Source organism: Siphateles boraxobius, unplaced genomic scaffold, assembly GCF_051911475.1.
Source record: "Siphateles boraxobius isolate OS27281-9 unplaced genomic scaffold, OSU_SipBor_1 12, whole genome shotgun sequence".
Lineage (NCBI taxonomy): Eukaryota > Metazoa > Chordata > Actinopteri > Cypriniformes > Leuciscidae > Siphateles > Siphateles boraxobius.
The window spans coordinates 20,216,835-20,233,327 of record NW_027508722.1 but is presented as its reverse complement, the minus strand read 5'-3'; the positions used below and the strand labels follow the sequence as shown (position 1 = coordinate 20,233,327).

Sequence of the window (16,493 nt, the reverse complement as noted above, 5' to 3'; positions counted from 1 at the left end):
ATTTGTTTTGCAGGTCCTCGCAAAGCAAAAAACCTCCTCAAGGCGTTTATAAAGGTGGATGAATCCATGCAGTCAATCAGCTCAATGTGTATGGCACGAATACTCATGCAAGTGAAAAGAACAGCCCATCTTTTGCTTTGAGCTTGTCCTCCTCGCGTGCGTCTTGCAACGACAGTCCAAGGTCCAAAAACATCAAGACCAACATACGTAAAGGGAGGTTCAGTGCTCAGGCGATCGATGGGTAAGTCCGCCATCTTCTGCTCAGTCACCTTCCCACGAAGCTTGTTGCATATGACGCACTTGTATACAATGCTGTTGATAAGCTTCCTAACACCAACAATCCAATACCCTGCATTGCGGATAGCTGATTCAGTGAACACACGACCCTGATGCTTGACTTTATCATGGTAATGCTCCACAAGTAGCTTTGCAGCATGACTGTGTCCTGGAACAATCAAAGGAAACTTCTCTTTGAGATCCAGAGATGCATTCTTAAGCCGACCTCCTATCCTGAGAAGGCTTCTACTATCTACGTAAGGGTTCAGTTTTTTCAGAGCGCTCGGAATGTCATTTCTTTTGGCGATGCAGGTAAGCTCTTCTTGGTAAGCTTCCCTCTGAACGCTCTTGATTACAACTTCCTCTGCTTGTAACAACTCTTTCACTGTACGAGGCTTAGCACAATAGTGCCACGATCTGCAGGCACTTTCTCTACCAGACGACTTGTAAGTCTGGGTGACATGTATGAGAAAAGCAATTGCTCTGACTAATGACCTCCAAGAAGAGAATCGCTCGAAACGTTGACATTCAAGAGAAAAATCATCAGATACAATAGAAGCAAGAGGACGAACTTCTGTGTCCAACTCTGGCCCGAGGAGGTCAAATTCCTTCTCCTCTGGAGACGGATTCTGATCCATTTGCGACAGGAAGGCAGGTCCTGTAAGCCAGGTAGTGGTGCTCAACAGGGCTGCTGGAACGGAGCGGGTGGCGTGGTCTGCACGGTTATGCTTAGTAGACACATAGTGCCATTGCATTGGGCTTGACACTCTGTGGATACACTGCACTCTGTTGGCAACGTATACATAGAAACGCCTTGTCTGGTTATATATGTACCCCAAGACGACTCTACTATCCGTGTAAAACTCCACAGCATCTAGAGTAAAGTCCAGCCCTTTGTGATTGTCTCTGCTATCTCTGCCGCTAAAACCGCAGCTCCTAGTTCCAGCCTGGGAATAGTATGAGCAGCTTGCGGAGCTAATTTCGCCTTCCCTAGGACAAATCCGGTGTGACATGCTCCTTGGCCATTGATGACACGAAAATATGCCACTGCTGCAATAGCTCTGACAGAAGCATCAGAGAAAATGTGGAGTTCCTTTCTCATAGCTGTAGAGAGGGTAGTATAAACATATGCTCTGGGAATCTCCAGCTGTTTGAGATCTTGTAGGGATTTCCTCCATGCATTCCATGCTTCTTCCTTATGTTCAGGGAGAGGAGAGTCCCAGTCAAAAGCCTCACCTGAGAGTTCTCGTAGCAGGAATTTCCCTTCAATGATGATAGGAGCAACGAACCCAAGTGGGTCAAAGAGACTGTTGATAGTAGCAAGTATCCCTCTGCGAGTAAAGGGCTTCTTAATATCGGTCACATGAAAGGTGAATGTGTCCCCCTTCACATCCCAGCTAAGTCCGAGACTACGTAGGATGGGAGTAGGGTCAACTTCCAAGTTGAGATCTTTTAGTCCCTTCGCATGGTCTTCGGTCGGGAATGCGTTCATTACTTCCCAGCTATTAGAAGCAAACTTGTGTAGTCTTAAATTTGACATGGCCAGCATTTTCTTTGTTCGTGTCAACAAATCAATTGTTCCCGCAGCTGAGGGTGTCGCCAAAAGTCCATCATTGACGTAGAATTCTCTTTCTACAAAGTGTCTGGCGTCTGAACCATACTCCTCCTCACCATAAGCTGCTGCTCGTCGGAGACCATAAATGGCTACAGCAGGAGATGGACTATTACCGAACACGTGCACCCTCATTCGGTATTCGATGATGTCTTTACTGGTGTCATTATCCTTGAACCAGAGAAAACGAAGGAAGTCTCTATCTGCCTCTTTTACAATGAAGCTGTGAAACATCTGTTCGATGTCCGCAGTTACAGCTACCAGCTCCCTTCTAAAATGCAGTAAGACTCCCAAGAGGCTATTATTTAAGTCAGGACCAGAGAGAAGAACATTGTTCAAGGAGATGCCCTGTTTTTGCGCGCTGGAGTCGAAGACAACTCTGATCTGACCGGGTTTCTGTGGGTGATACATCCCAAAGGTAGGCAAATACCAACATTCCTGGCCTTCTCGGAGAGGTGGGGCTACTTCGGCATGATCACGATCAAAGATGTTCTGCATGAAGGTAACAAAATGAGACTTCATCTCAGGCTTCTTTTCCAGTGTGCGCAAAAGGGAGGTTAGGCGTGTTAATACCTGTTCTCTATTCTGCCCTACAAAGGCTAAGCGCAGTAACTACACATTTGAGCTAAGACTTCTAATGGGCTTTATGACATGTGTTCTGTCTTGTGAAAAAATATCTGGGTTAAATTATGTTCCGTTTCGGAGATGCATTACCACTAATCTACCCATAACATGTTTGACTGGCTGGTATAAAAACTTTAAAGGCCCTTTTCTCCGTTTCTTTGTTTGCGTAGTTACTGCACTTAGCCTTTGTAGGGCAGTATTATTAGGGAGTCGTTGGCGAGGTGTTCTGAAAGGGAGTGGTGCGACCCAACTATTGCTCTCGTCCATGAACATCTCTTTATCCATAATGTCCAGAAAACGCCTGTCTTCAATAGACAATCCAACTTTATTATCCTCTTTTGTCCTCTCGAAGATGGTATCCCCTATGGCAACGTCATCAAAGATGAAGGTGCCGTGCGCTAGAGATATCTCAGGCAGAGGCTTGATGTCAAACTTCTCCCTGACGCTGAGTTTGTTGGGACATAGAGGAAGAAGAGAAGGACGTCCATTATCAAGTACATGGGTGCGATAAGCACTAAGTGCTGCAGTCATGTGCATGGATCCTAAGCAGACGTCTCCCACTACGACCCATCCTAGGTCTAGTCTTTGCGCATAGGGTGCGTTATTAGATCCATTACGTTGCTCCCGTACTTTATGCACCTGAAGGATGTCACGACCCAACAGAAGAAGAATTTGCGCTTCTGGATCCAAACGAGGAATGCAATGAGCGATGGGCTTTAGGTGAGTGTGCCAACGTGCTGCGTCAGGTGTTGGTATCTCGGCCCTGTCATCCAGCATATTGTTACATTCGATCAATGTTGGCAGTTTCACCTTTGTCACTACATCTAAAGACTCTATAATGAAACCTGTAGCTCTTCTTCCCGCAGTCTCTGTCACACCCGCACAGGTACGTAGAGTGTATGTTGAGTTCTCTCCTTTGACATGCAACAAGTCGAAGAACTTGGTTCTAGCGAGCGATCTATTGCTCTGGTCATCCAGGATCACGTAAAGTTTGATTGCCCCTTCTGGGTGGCCTTCTGGGTAAACTTTAGCCAGGCAAATCTTAGAGCAGGACCGTGAACATTTGGCGTAACCACAGACTTCTGTACACTTGGAAGTAATAGCAGACTGAGGCGTGTCTATCTCTCCCTCCCCGCCATGATCGAATAAGTTTAAAGGCGGCGGTCCTGGATGAAGCGCTGCGATATGAGCATCACTGCCACATTCCTTACATTTAATAGCTGTCTTACAGTCCCTGGCCAGATGAGTGGTTGTTGCACAGCACCTGTAGCAAACACCTTTCTCCTTTAGGAAAGTCTTGCGCTCATCCAAAGGTTTGATCCTAAAACCTCAGCAACGATTGAGAGGGTGGGGCTTCTTATGAATCGGGCAGGTCTTATCCACATCATCCAACTCATAGTTTGAGCTGCGCGTCTGACTCCCAATCCCTAATGACACTTCCGTCTTGTGAGTGTAGACTGGGCTTTTCATTTGTCTCTTGAATGGCTGCTCTGGTTTCAACACACTATGGATTCCTGAAGACAGAGCAAAACTTGGATCGTTGCGTGTTCGAGCCTCTCTGCAGATGAAATCACAGAAGAATGAGAATGGAGGAAAGGCGACTCAATGTGCTGATTTATACTGAGAACCTTGAGCCATCCACCTTTCCTGAAGACTGTAAGGTAACTTATCCACGATGGGGGCAATGCCACGAGCGGTGTCAAGATAAGTAAGTCCGGGTAGGTAGCCCTCTTGTTTCGCAGACTCTACTTCTTGTAGAAGATTTCCAAGTTCTCTAAGCTTTTTCGCATCTTTGTTGCTGATTTTTGGAAAGCTATCAATCCTGTCAAAGAGGGATTGCTCAATAATCTCTGGAGAGCCATAGCAATCTTCCAAGCGCTCTCAGCAGCAGCTATGCTAGCCGATGAGCTTCTAGATCTATTAGTCGAAGCAGAAGCTATAGATCTTGTTTTTATTGCTTGACTTCGCTCTGTTGCTTCCTCAATCTCCGTAGCTTTCTCCGCCATCATGTATTGATAATACCTTCTAGGAGTCCAATGCGTGATGATGAACGAGGAATGATGGAGTTAGAGCATGCTTTCCTTGAACTTTAGTGCCCACTGTGCGGTTGCCTTTTTACTATTCTGTCCTGGATGCGTGTTCCATCTACGCAACACTGACAGATAGCTAACAGGAGTCAGAAAAGGGCAGACACAGGAGTAAAGTTGAAAGTTTTACTGTTATATTCTTTCCTCTTCTTTCTCTTTTTTGTAAAACTGAAATATACAAAAGTTACAAATGTCTTGTTACAAAATGTTCTCAAAATAAACACAAATGAATTTCCGTTGCTTACAAATATTCTCAGAGCACACATACCAAAAGGCTACAATCAGCTCTGCTTAGTGTTATTGTTAACAAATTGCCATCACCGTTGGATAGTTTGTTTTTAAACTCAAACTAATGAACTTCAATATATATATATATATATATATATATATATATATATATATATATATATATATATATATATATATATATATATATATATATTCATGCAAACACTGAAAAAAGGTAACAACTTACAGGCAAAGCCTTTCTGAGGCACAACAATGTAAAGGAAGCAGAGAGAAGAGACTTGATGACCAACCGCATGGAAAGATTCTGGAACACTGCGGTTATTTCCTGGTTAACCTCTAACCCCAAAGTCACATGATCTAAACCAACCACTAAGAACATCTTAAAGTCATCAATTTCTTTGTTGTAACACCAAACTACCACAAGATGGTGCTAAGAAATTAAAAAACAAATGTGTGCCATGACAATGACATTTGTCCATCGTTTTAAGTTGCCATTTCAAATGCATAACTAGTGCTTAAAAAGCTTGATAGACTTAATTCCAGCCCCACTACCAGGAGTGGGGTTGAAACCAGACTTTTTTATTGCAACAGACCCCCACATTTGAACTTGCCCCTCTATGATGTACTTCAACTTCTTAATTTCTGCTTAAACTTCAAATGGAAAGGCAATTTTTATTACCAGGAGTGCGGTTTGAACCCTCAAGGACATTTGTCCATTGGATCTTAAGTCCAACGCCTTAACCACTTGGCAATCCTGGTTGGGACTACATGCTTACTTTTACTGCAGCAGACCCTAACAATTGAATTGACCACTTTAAACTTCTATTCCATATGCATAATTTGTGTTTACAAATCAAAATGTAGGAGTTGGGTTTGAACCCACAATGACATTTGTCCATTGGTTGGGACAAGACTTTTTTTTTTTTTTTACTGCAACACACCCTCATATTTGAACAACGTTTTAAGTTGCCATTTCAAATGCATAAATAGTGCTTAAAAAGCTTGAAAGACTAAACTGAACTACCAGGAGTGGAGTTGAAAGCAGACTTTTTTTTTTTTACTGCAACAGACGCCCACACTTGAACTTGCCCCTCTATGCTGTACTTCAATGTCTAAATTTCTGCTTAAACTTCCAATTAAAAGCCAATTGTTTTGTTACCAGGAATGGGGTTTTAACCCACGAGGACATTTGTCCATTGGATCTTAAGTCCAAAACCTTAACCTCTCGGCCATCCCGGTTGGGTCAACACACTTATTTTTACTGCAGCAGATCCTAAGATTTGAATTGACCACAGATTGCTAATAGCTGTCTAATACATTTCATGCCTCTGTCAAGTCTCGGGATCTTGAAAACGCCACGCTGATATTGATCCTTGTTTTATTTCTCCTTTTGCCCCAAAGTCTGCTTGCCAGGGTCCATAATGTTTGAACGGAACAACAACAACAGTGTGAGCGAGCACACTAGACGTAACGCAGTAGTCCACGTCTGTCGCCATGGTTACTATGGCAGTACGAGCGAAAACCAGGGATAACGCGGATATTACGTCATTGACAGGTGACAAGTGAACGGAGAGTCTGGGACGAGTCATTTTTTAAAATTGGAATTTCTCTGAAATTAAAACTCTTTGGGAACTTTTGGGATATTGTAAGTACACAACTGCAGGAAATATATCACACTGTGCAAGTGATTTTGGGATATTTTATAACAAAATTCTTACATATTGTACCTTTAATTAATTATTTAAAAATATATATATTATTATTTATTATTTGTGGTTTTTCCCTTGAATTTTGAGAGCAAGAGTGTTAATTCTTAATGATTCTTAGTGCTTGATTGACTTGATGATGTACACTAGCAGACAAAAGTTTGTTAGATTTTCTTTAAATTTTCTTGAAAGAAGACTTCTCACTAAACAGGGCTGCATTAATCTTGTTAAAAAGGCAGTAAAAATAGTAATATTCTGAAAAATTATTACATATAAAATAACTATTTTATATTGTAATGTATTTTAAAATGTAATTTATTCCTGTGATGGCCTGTGATGAATTTCCAGCATCATTACGTCACATGATCCTTCTGATCCTTCAGAAATCATTATTTAATAATCATACTTTGCTGATTTGGTGCTCAAAAAAGCACCTGATTTCTGATTATTATCAGTAGATAACAGTTGTGCTGCTTTATATTTTTGTGGATAGTGTGACAGGCCTCAAAATTATTTTATTAATAGAAAATTCAAATAGATTTTTTAACAATATAAAATTCTTTAACGTCAATTTTGATCAATTTAACGTTTCTTTGCTAAAAAGTATTAATTTCTTTTAAAAAAACGTACTAAAGCATATACTAATGGCTTTAACGCAGTAGATCTTTTGTGGACATGATATGTTGCATTTTTGCATGAACTTTTGTGTGTGAATGTGAAAGAGACAGAGATATTTAACAAAGTCAGCATTATCTGCTTTATTTCAGGCTTTGCACAGTCTTACATTGTACAAAGGCAAAATCTTCAGAAAATGTGTTTTTTTCCCTCTTTCTCATTTCTCTCATCTAGGTTAAAGCAAAAGTTCACCCAAAAATGAAAATTCTGTCATTGTTTGCTCACCTTCATGTTGTTTGAAACCTGTATGAAGTTCTTTCTTCTGTTGAACACAAAAGAAGATATTAAGAAGAATGTCAGTAACCAAACAGTTGACGGCACCCATTGACTTCCATAGTTGTACATGTTTTTTCCTACTATGGAAGTCAATGGGTGATGTCAACAGTCTGGTTACCAGACTTTCTTTAAAATATCTTATTTTGCTTTAAGCAGAAGAAAGAAACTCATACAGGGTTGGAACAACTTGAGGGTGAGTAAGTAATGACAACATTTTTTGGGTTAACTATCCCTTTAAAACAATAATTACTTCAAAATCAAATTTAGTATCCTTAAAGATTAAAATGGAACCTGTTACCTTTAAACAAAAAGACACAAATTTAAACGTAACTTCCCATCACCAAAAGAGCAATGTCGCATTTGGTACACCATGAATCCAAGCATGACTGCGCGGTCAGTGAATCAACATCCCACTATTCCCAAACGCAAACCAATCAATAGTTTTATCACTGACAGACAAGAACATTGGCCAATCAACGGCAATGACTCATTTATCTGATGAACGAGCCAGCTTCAATTTGCTATATTGATCCGAGCTAACGATCTAACCTCAGCTATCCAGGAACTGGCAATGTGGGGTGAAATGTTTTTCTCAGAGGATACAATAATATGAGGATTCAACAATTAATTCTAAACTAAATCTATACTACGGATCCTAAAAATATTAACTCTGCCAATTCTGGCCACTTAAATGCACAGTCGTTCCTTGCAGGGTAAAATTTGTGTCTCTCCAGGGAAAGTAACAAAATTTGCATCATTGCATGCGTGATTTGCAGTTTGGAGCAGCTGCCAGCAGGGGGAGTTTAGGAGCGCGTTACCCCTTCAGGCACTTAATTAGATCAGTAGCATAATTGGGAGTGAACTTATGAGGCTGCAGTCCCAGTATACTGAAACAAGGTATGAGGAAATAGCAAAACAAAAGTCAACAACAGATACACATTACTGTGGCGTTTAAACCACAGGTTTTGTGAAACATATTTCCTCCCTTGGGAGGGCCTGGTTTCAAAGGGGGTCAAAACTCAAATATGAAAAGTTCCACTTGTTCAATAACTCAATTCTATGCGCACATATACATACATTACATACAGTAAGAAAAAGAGTTAAACTGTGCTTTGCTGGCATGCGATTGGAAGGCACCACGGTATTACATTCATGTCTTTGCACCAGAGAACGCTGTGTATATGTGTTCGTTTAGCATGTGTGTGTGTGTTCAGTGTGTGCGTGGTACGGGGTGCTGTAGGGTCATATGTTCTGCACCGGTGAAAGGTAGGCGCTGGGTACAGTAGTGGTGCACCACTTCTGGGATGCTTGGGAACACACAGCTGCTCTTTTCCAGTGTGTAGCCGCATTCTTTAGTCTGCGCTACAATGATGTGCACACATCCTTGACTCGTCCTGTAGAGAGAGGGACATAAGGATCTTATATCATCTACATCAGCTTTTCAGGACTGCCAACTCATTTCTTGTTCTCTTGATATCAAACATGCACAAGCACGCACTTACTTAAGGGCGATGGAGTACTTGCTGGTAGCCGATTCGCTGTCTCGCACCAGGAAGCTGGCCTCCCTACAGTGCTGCAGCTGAGCCTCCGCCTCCTGACGACTCACACTGCCATGATACCAGCTGGAGAGAGAGAGAGAGAGAGAGAGAGAGAGAGAGAGAGAGAGAGAGAGAGAGAGAGAGAGAGAGAGAGAGAAGGAAAGGGGAGGAGATTCTTATTCATACATTGCATGATTATGTAATATGAACAGTACTTTGAAAACAGATTAGATAAAGTTTTGAATATAAGAAGAGAATTAGGAGGGATTGTGAAAGATGGACAGACAACTGTACAAATGGATAGATCTGCCAAATTATTTTTGTCCATACAACTAAAGTCAATGTGGTCCAATTTTGTTGTGATTCCCACTGACTTTCACGGAATGGACAAATATATGTTTCAGAATATTTCACAGAAAAAGAAAGTCATACGTTTGAAACGACATGAGGGTGACTATATGATGTTTCACTTTTGGATATGGGAGGCCGTGCTTTATTATATATTATAAATAAACAACAGTAAAAAAGTAATAATAAAACAATAAAATATAAAAAAATAAAACAAAAAAAACAAAAATGTATGAATAAATAAATTAATAAACTTGAATAAGTAAATATTAATAAACTTGTATACTTATTGATATTTGTTTAATTAAAAAATAAAATGAGTTTTTTTATTAAGTGCACAAATTTTCATTACAACACAAATATTATAAATATTAAAATGTATATAAAATATTCAAAAATATAATACTACATGAAAAAAAATAAGATTAAAAGGATAATTCACCCAAAAATGAAAATTCTGTTATCATTTATGCACTCTTATGTTGTTCCAAACCTGTATGAGCTTCTTTCTTCTGCTGAACACACAAGAAGATATTTTAAAGAATGTTGGTAACCAGACAGTTGATGTACCCCATTGACTTCCATAGTATTTTTTTTCCATGGAAAAAGAACATGGAAGTCAATGGCTACCATCAACTGTTTACCAACATTCTTTAAAATATCTTATTTTGTGTTCAGCAGAAGAAAGAAACTCATACAGGTTTGAAACAACATAAGAGTGCATAAATGATGACAGAATTTTCAGTGTTGACATTATTTTTGAAGATTATTCTCTGACATGCAAACAAATATTAAGTTGGCCTCTATTATAATTGCTAATATACACAGTAGCTAGGTGATCAGGTGTTTCACATCATAACTGTTAATATGTTGCATATTTTAGCACATACATTCCCGCTACTATTTTAATCTCACCATTTTATTCTTGAGTTTTTAAGTTTGAGGTAATCTGCTTAAAATAACCACATTCACACATTAGCAGTCTAAAACATGTTTTTCATACACAAACACACACCTCTGTTTCTCCAAAGGCAGGGTGGGATCAACCATTGGTGTGTCACTGTCTGGGGTAATGCTGGGAGACGATGGGGAAGTCGGGGAGGGGGGATTCGGTCGAAGAGATTTGGGGGTCCAGCTCTTATGTCTCAGGGTCTGCTGTTTTACAGTAGGAGAACCTGATTCTTCCTTCGACATGCGCTCCACTCCATCAAACTGAGCTGTACACGGAATGAAACATTTCAATTGCCACACATTTTATGATGGCATCTGGCAATAATGACCTCCCCTGTTATCCAAAATGTTTGGAACAACTGCTGCATCATAAGCACCCCAATATGATTAAAACTAAATTACTTTTAAATTGTTTTTTCTCATCACTGTGTTTATGCAATGGCAATGCTAAATAAAAAAGACGCTACTTATATGAAAGTGAGGGATGGTACCTGACAGTGCTCTAACAATCTGCTCCTTCTTCCACTCCCAGGGCAGCTCATACTCTGCCAGTGGTCTGGAGTCGGACTCAGGCCGGGTCAAGGGAATTCCCTCCAGAACCTCTTCATATGGTACATCATAAATCTGAGGGGGTCCAGACCCCTCACTCTCTCCTCCATTCAACACTACACACACTTTCAGCAGGTCCTTCGAGCCTCGCCGGCGAATCTCTAGATAAGGCCAGAAATTTGTATTTCACACTTGTTTCCACAAAATAATTTATTGGATAAGAACAGTATTTAGAAAGTTATTTATAGTACATTGCCCAATTAAACTATTTTTAGGCTATAATTATGGTACAGTCACATTAATGCTTCCAGCTCTTACATACGCCACCTTCAAACCAAGCAGTTTCCTGCTGGTAAACATGGCAAATTTATGAATTCTGTGTGGACAAAACGTTTGGATTCCCAACAAAATGACTCGATTTCGCCCACAAGCAATCGTAGAACAGCAGTAAATGTAATCATACCTTTAGTCTCAGCTTCCACGTATTCTCATATTTACAAACAGTTGAAATTAATATAGCAGATACTGTTATGGAATTTGCATCTGTGCGCAGGTGACCACTACCCACCTTCTCCAAATGTATTATTGAGAAAGTGGTAAGGGATATTGCGGTAACAGGTTTGCTTCTTTAAAAGATTATACTTTATGGGAGCAACAGACAGCAGAACCAAAAACAGGATTCAGTATTAAGTAAATATACTTTAGACTGAATATTAAAGTATGTTTTTAACTGAAATAATTCAGATACACAATAGGATTTAAAAGAAAAAACGTATTACACAATACATATCTGATAAAATATAGAAACCTATCTCGTATACGCCTTTTTAAACTGTGAAGAAAAGAAAAAAAAACGGAAAAGATATAGCATTTCCTATCATTCTCATATATAACTGTATCATACTGCATTTTCAGTTAGTCTAAATGAATTTCTCTAAACTTGTCTACCAATGCATCTATTAATTCCTTAAGATTTAAAGTTCAACAAACATCAACAAAACTATGCCTGAAGCTCCATCGTTCTTCCCTCTCTCTGTTTCTTTGCTGTCGCTTTGTGTCTGGCCTATTGTGTGAGAAAACAATGGTCATACCAGCGGAAAGTCAGACCGAGTCTTTGATTGGCTGGCTTAGCAGGCCACTTCCTGAGTTCTGGGAAGTGATTGGGGGGAGAGGGGAGTGTTGGGGGGTCTTTCTCACATAGCCAGGCATACTGGGGGGGCGGCAGGGGTCAACTTCCTGTCCATAGAATGGGGCAAGGGAAACACAGACAGGAAGCAGAAAGAGGAAACTGCACCCATTGTCCCAGCACAACACTGTCACCGTGGAAACCACCAACGAGGGGAGAGAGAGGGAGCTATGATTTTTCATACTCTTAAAATCCATGAAAATCTGCTTATTAAACTGACAAAACATTTAAGATGAATAAATTATTAAAAGAAGGAGAAATAAAGGAGAGAAGAGGTAAATATGAGTGATGTACCTGTAATAATGAGCTGGGCATCATAAGGTTCCATGTAGCCATCATTCTCTCCTTCTCTTTCAGCCTCTCTCTGTTCCCTTGTTTTCTCGGCATCAAATGGGTCAGCATAATCCTCCCGGATGATCTATTAAGAGTGAGAAGAAAAGAAGAATAGAAAGCGATATCAGTGATTTGTGTTAAGGACTATAATAGAACCCACTTAACAGGGAATGGTCTCAAAACTAGAATATATTTTTGTTAGCTAGGAAGAAACGCCTTCATTAGGTCAAAAGTGAAGAATATTCTGTTCAATAAAAGTTTAAATTTGTGGCATTGACTAGATATCACAAGAAAAAGGACTCTCCCTTCTTTATCTTTAAAAAAACAGGAATCAACGGTGACAAATAAAGTCAATGGGGTACATTTTTGGAGAATTTAAAAGCAGAAATGTGAAGCTTAAAATATATAGAAGTACTTTATTTATTCTGATCAAACTTGTGCTTTATTTGAGCTGCAAAGTTGTTTTCTTAATTTTTATGATCATTTTTGTGTTTATGTGTTACATTGGCATGTTAATGGACTTGTAAAATTGGATACAACTGAACAGAACAAGTTATAAAAGAGTTTTTTCACACTAAAATTATGTTAATATGCTTATTGTTTGGTTATGGTACTATACTATCGAAACAGTGATTTTTATTTTATTTTATTTTTTTACCATTTAAGGACTTGTCCCATTCCCTTTCATTGTATATATTTTCTTTTTAAGAAAAGGAGGTGATTGAAATATGTTTTATGCCACAAGGGCTATCAATTGGGCTTAACCTGTACTGAACCTAGTATAGTCCTTTAATAATAATGATGGCAAGATATTCTGCAATGATCTACTTCAGAAATAGTGCAAACCCAGTTAAAAAGGGCATTTAGTCAAAACCTGGAGTTAAATTACATCTTAATGGGTGGAATTCTTTGTTTCATCTTGTAGTTCACTAGCTGAAGAGTTTAAAGGGTAAGTTCACCCAAAAATTAAAATGCTGTCATTAATTACTCACCCTCACGTTTGTTCCAAACCCGTAAGTCTTTTGTTCATCTTCGAAACACAAATGAAGAATCTTTTTGATGAAAGCTTTTTGTTCCTTGACAGCTACACAACTTCCACTCTGACGCTTCAAAAAGTTAAAAATAATCCATATTAACTGAACCAATGAGGTTAGTGCTTGAGTGTCAAGCAGGTTCGGTTGTGTTTCTGTTTCTGTTTGCTGATCAATGTTTATATGCAAATAAAAGTCAAAATTCAATCTGTTAATCATGTAAAGCGATCCAGTCTCTTCAGAAAATTTGGACTAAACTGCTCAATACATATGGATTAGTTTTACAATCTCTTTATGAACTTTCTGAAGCATCAAAGTGGTAGTTGTTTACGGAGGGACAGAAATCTCTCGGATTTCATTAAAAATATTTTCATTTGTGTTCCGGAGATGAAGGAAAGACTTACGGGTTTGAAACAACATGAGGGTGAGTTATTAATGACAGGGTTTTCATTTTAGGGTGAACAAACCCTTTAATCTTATTCTCCGGCCCATTCGTTTTCTGATCCTCCCTTTGGATGTTGTGTGTATGTGTGTGTTTGTGTGTGTGTGTGTGTGTGTGTGTGTGTGTGTGTGTGTGTGTGTGTGTGTGTGTGTGTGTGTGTGTGTGTGTGTGTGTGTGTGTGTGTGTGTGTGTGTGTGTGTGTGTGTGTGATCTCATGAGATTCTGATTTCTGTGCTATTATGTTCAAAGTATAGCTGGAGGGGATGTCCGTAAATGGGATAGGATACAGCCTATGTATCAGGTGACATAATTCTTCAAACACTGCCTTCACCAGGGACTGGAAGAATGGGATAGAGCCATTGTGTTATGTATGCATTGTATTCTTTGCGTATTTGTGAGCAAGGGTGTGTGTGAGTGTGTGAGCACAAAAGTGTGTTTCCCACAATGACAGAGTGAAGAGTGTGTGCATGGCTAGGAAAAGAGACAGGAAGAGAGGCAAGGAAAGGCCTCTCATTGTGTTTGCTGCTTTTCAGCTCCACTGTGTCTGCTTATAATAAAGCAGTTCAATGAAAAGAGAATATAGGAAGAAAAAGAGAGATGTGAGGAGGGAGGAAAGAAAGATACAAAAGAGAGGAGAGGGGGCTGAGAGAGGGGAAAAGAAGATATTGCTTAAACAAAGAGCTGGAAGAGAGATTCTGATCTCTCAATTTTCAAAACAAACAGGGTGACTGGAATTGGAGTATGCTCCTGAAAAAAGCATCCATCTCTGAGGCCTGCTTTATCACTCAGATCAGGGATATTCTTTCTTTATCCCAGCTGAAAAACCCACCCTAAACCAGCCTGATGCTGGTCTCAGTTGGTTTGAGCAGGTCTTAAATAATTTCAGCAGGCCAGCAAGTAGACCAGCAGAACAGTGCCCAAAACCCCACTAAAACCACCTAAGACCACAAAACCCAGCTTAAGGGGTTAGTTTTTTTTCCAAAATTGAATTTACTAGAATTTCAGAAAACAGTTGTCACCTACAAATCTGCCTAGAAAAAACATGATATAATAATAATTATTAATATATTATTATTATTTATTGTTAGTTTACATTGTGCTGTTGGCTCATTCTCAAACTTACCGTTTCTGTTCTGATTGGTGACTTGGCCCTCTCGCTGTCCGGCGATGATCCTCCTGCACTGGATTTTGGATCATTAACCTTGATCATTCTGCTCATGTACGCGTCAGCAAGACTGGTGGTCCGCAGGGTGCGATGGTCTTCAAACCCTTCCATTTTTGTGTTTTTCTTACTTTTCCCAGGGATCAGAATTTCCCATATCTTCCCGTCTTTCATCGATCCGGTGCTGGAGTGGTTTCGTCCCAGCTCGATAGCCGAATTTTTACGATTTCTCCCGTGGAGCAGCGAACCCACACCACCACCACCACCACTACCACTGCCACCGTTTTCCGCTCCAGAATTTTTACGCAGACTCCCCTTCGAACCAGTACCAACGGTCAAAACCGGTTTGGGACGGGACTGGGTTCCCGATTCCGAAGCAGAACGGATTCGATCAGATCCAGTCTTCAAACTAGTTGGGAAATCTTTAAACCACTTCGCCATGACGAATACAGGTGTCTGAGCAACTCTCCATACACACGCGCAACTACTTTAGAAAACCAATCAGCTTCTAAAATATCACTCACTATGGCCCCTATAATGGATTTTTTTTGTTGCCTTAGGCTAATCAACAACACTTTAACGTGCAGTTCAATTGGCAGAAGGTTTTGTTGTTATTTTAAACAAGAACTCTTTTTTATTTATTTATTTTTGAAAATATGTCTAATTGATTTAGGGAAAGGTTCCGAATATTAAATCCCTTTTACTAATCTTGATCACAGAATTTATCCCATTCGTATTTCTTTTCAGGTAACGTCTACACTCTCAATTAGGATTCTTCACATTGGAGAATAATGTATTGTTTTTGTTTGCTCCCAATTATTCCCGCAAGATAAAGAGGAGTCTCTGAAGGGCATAAACGCGGAAAAATTTAAAGTTTTTCTTAGCTCTCGATGAAGATCCCATTCCCGGTATATCCACTCCAAGCGACAGTCTAAATGAAGTGAAGGGGATGTACGTGCGCTTGTGCTACAGCTGTGGGTGGGGGTGGTTGCAGCTACTGTTCCACTAAATGAGAACTTTTTATTTGCTGGGCACTGCCCACCTGTGGACGCAAGCCTTAATTCTGCTCAGTAATAGACTATCTCTGGTGCACAGCAAATATTATCGGTTTTATTTGACGTTTCCATTTATTTGCCCAAGTGGTCTAGTTTTACTCCAGTGAACAGGCCTTCTTCTCAAGAGTAATTTTTTAACTGAAAACAAACAAACAAACAAACAAACAAACAAACAAACAAACAAACAAACGATTTATTTTTAATTAAAACAATTTAACATTTGCCACTACATAGGCTACACATCACTGAACACGTTGAGCTAATCTAGTCACTTAATCTATTCACTGGGCAAGTCTCCATACTGTTCGCGTGTCGGTCAAAAATGACTTATTTTTTTATGTCAATTAAATGATTATAGGCTATACTATAGGCTCTGTTTTAATTCGATAATGT

The 16,493-nt window shown here is 39.7% G+C and overlaps 1 protein-coding gene and 1 non-coding gene across 2 annotated transcripts; both read right to left on the bottom strand.

Moving 5' to 3' along the window:
• Positions 1 to 6,004: 6,004 nt before the first annotated feature.
• trnal-uaa (transfer RNA leucine (anticodon UAA)) lies at positions 6,005 to 6,087 on the bottom strand. The gene has a single exon. It is a non-coding gene; the product is annotated as a tRNA-Leu (tRNA).
• A 1,210-nt stretch (positions 6,088 to 7,297) lies between these two features.
• she (Src homology 2 domain containing E) lies at positions 7,298 to 16,026 on the bottom strand. The gene is made up of 6 exons (XM_077211127.1): positions 15,007 to 16,026; positions 12,372 to 12,495; positions 10,834 to 11,052; positions 10,407 to 10,608; positions 9,008 to 9,127; positions 7,298 to 8,899 (listed from the first exon to the last, which is right to left on the bottom strand). Exons 1-6 carry the CDS (start codon positions 15,484 to 15,486, stop codon positions 8,716 to 8,718), a joined length of 1,329 nt encoding a protein of 442 aa, XP_077067242.1. The 5' UTR covers positions 15,487 to 16,026; the 3' UTR covers positions 7,298 to 8,715.
• Between the last annotated feature and the right edge of the window lie 467 nt (positions 16,027 to 16,493).

Bases quoted from the DNA above. Each gene is read 5' to 3' on its own strand.
- she (XM_077211127.1), bottom strand. From the start codon at position 15,486: ATGGCGAAGTGGTTTAAAGATTTCCCAACTAGTTTGAAGACTGGATCT. The intron at 10,609-10,833 runs GTACCATCCCTC...TTCCGTGTACAG, and splicing joins GATTGTTAGAGCACTGTCAG to CTCAGTTTGATGGAGTGGAG. The intron at 8,900-9,007 runs GTAAGTGCGTGC...CTCTCTCTACAG, and splicing joins AAGTACTCCATCGCCCTTAA to GACGAGTCAAGGATGTGTGC.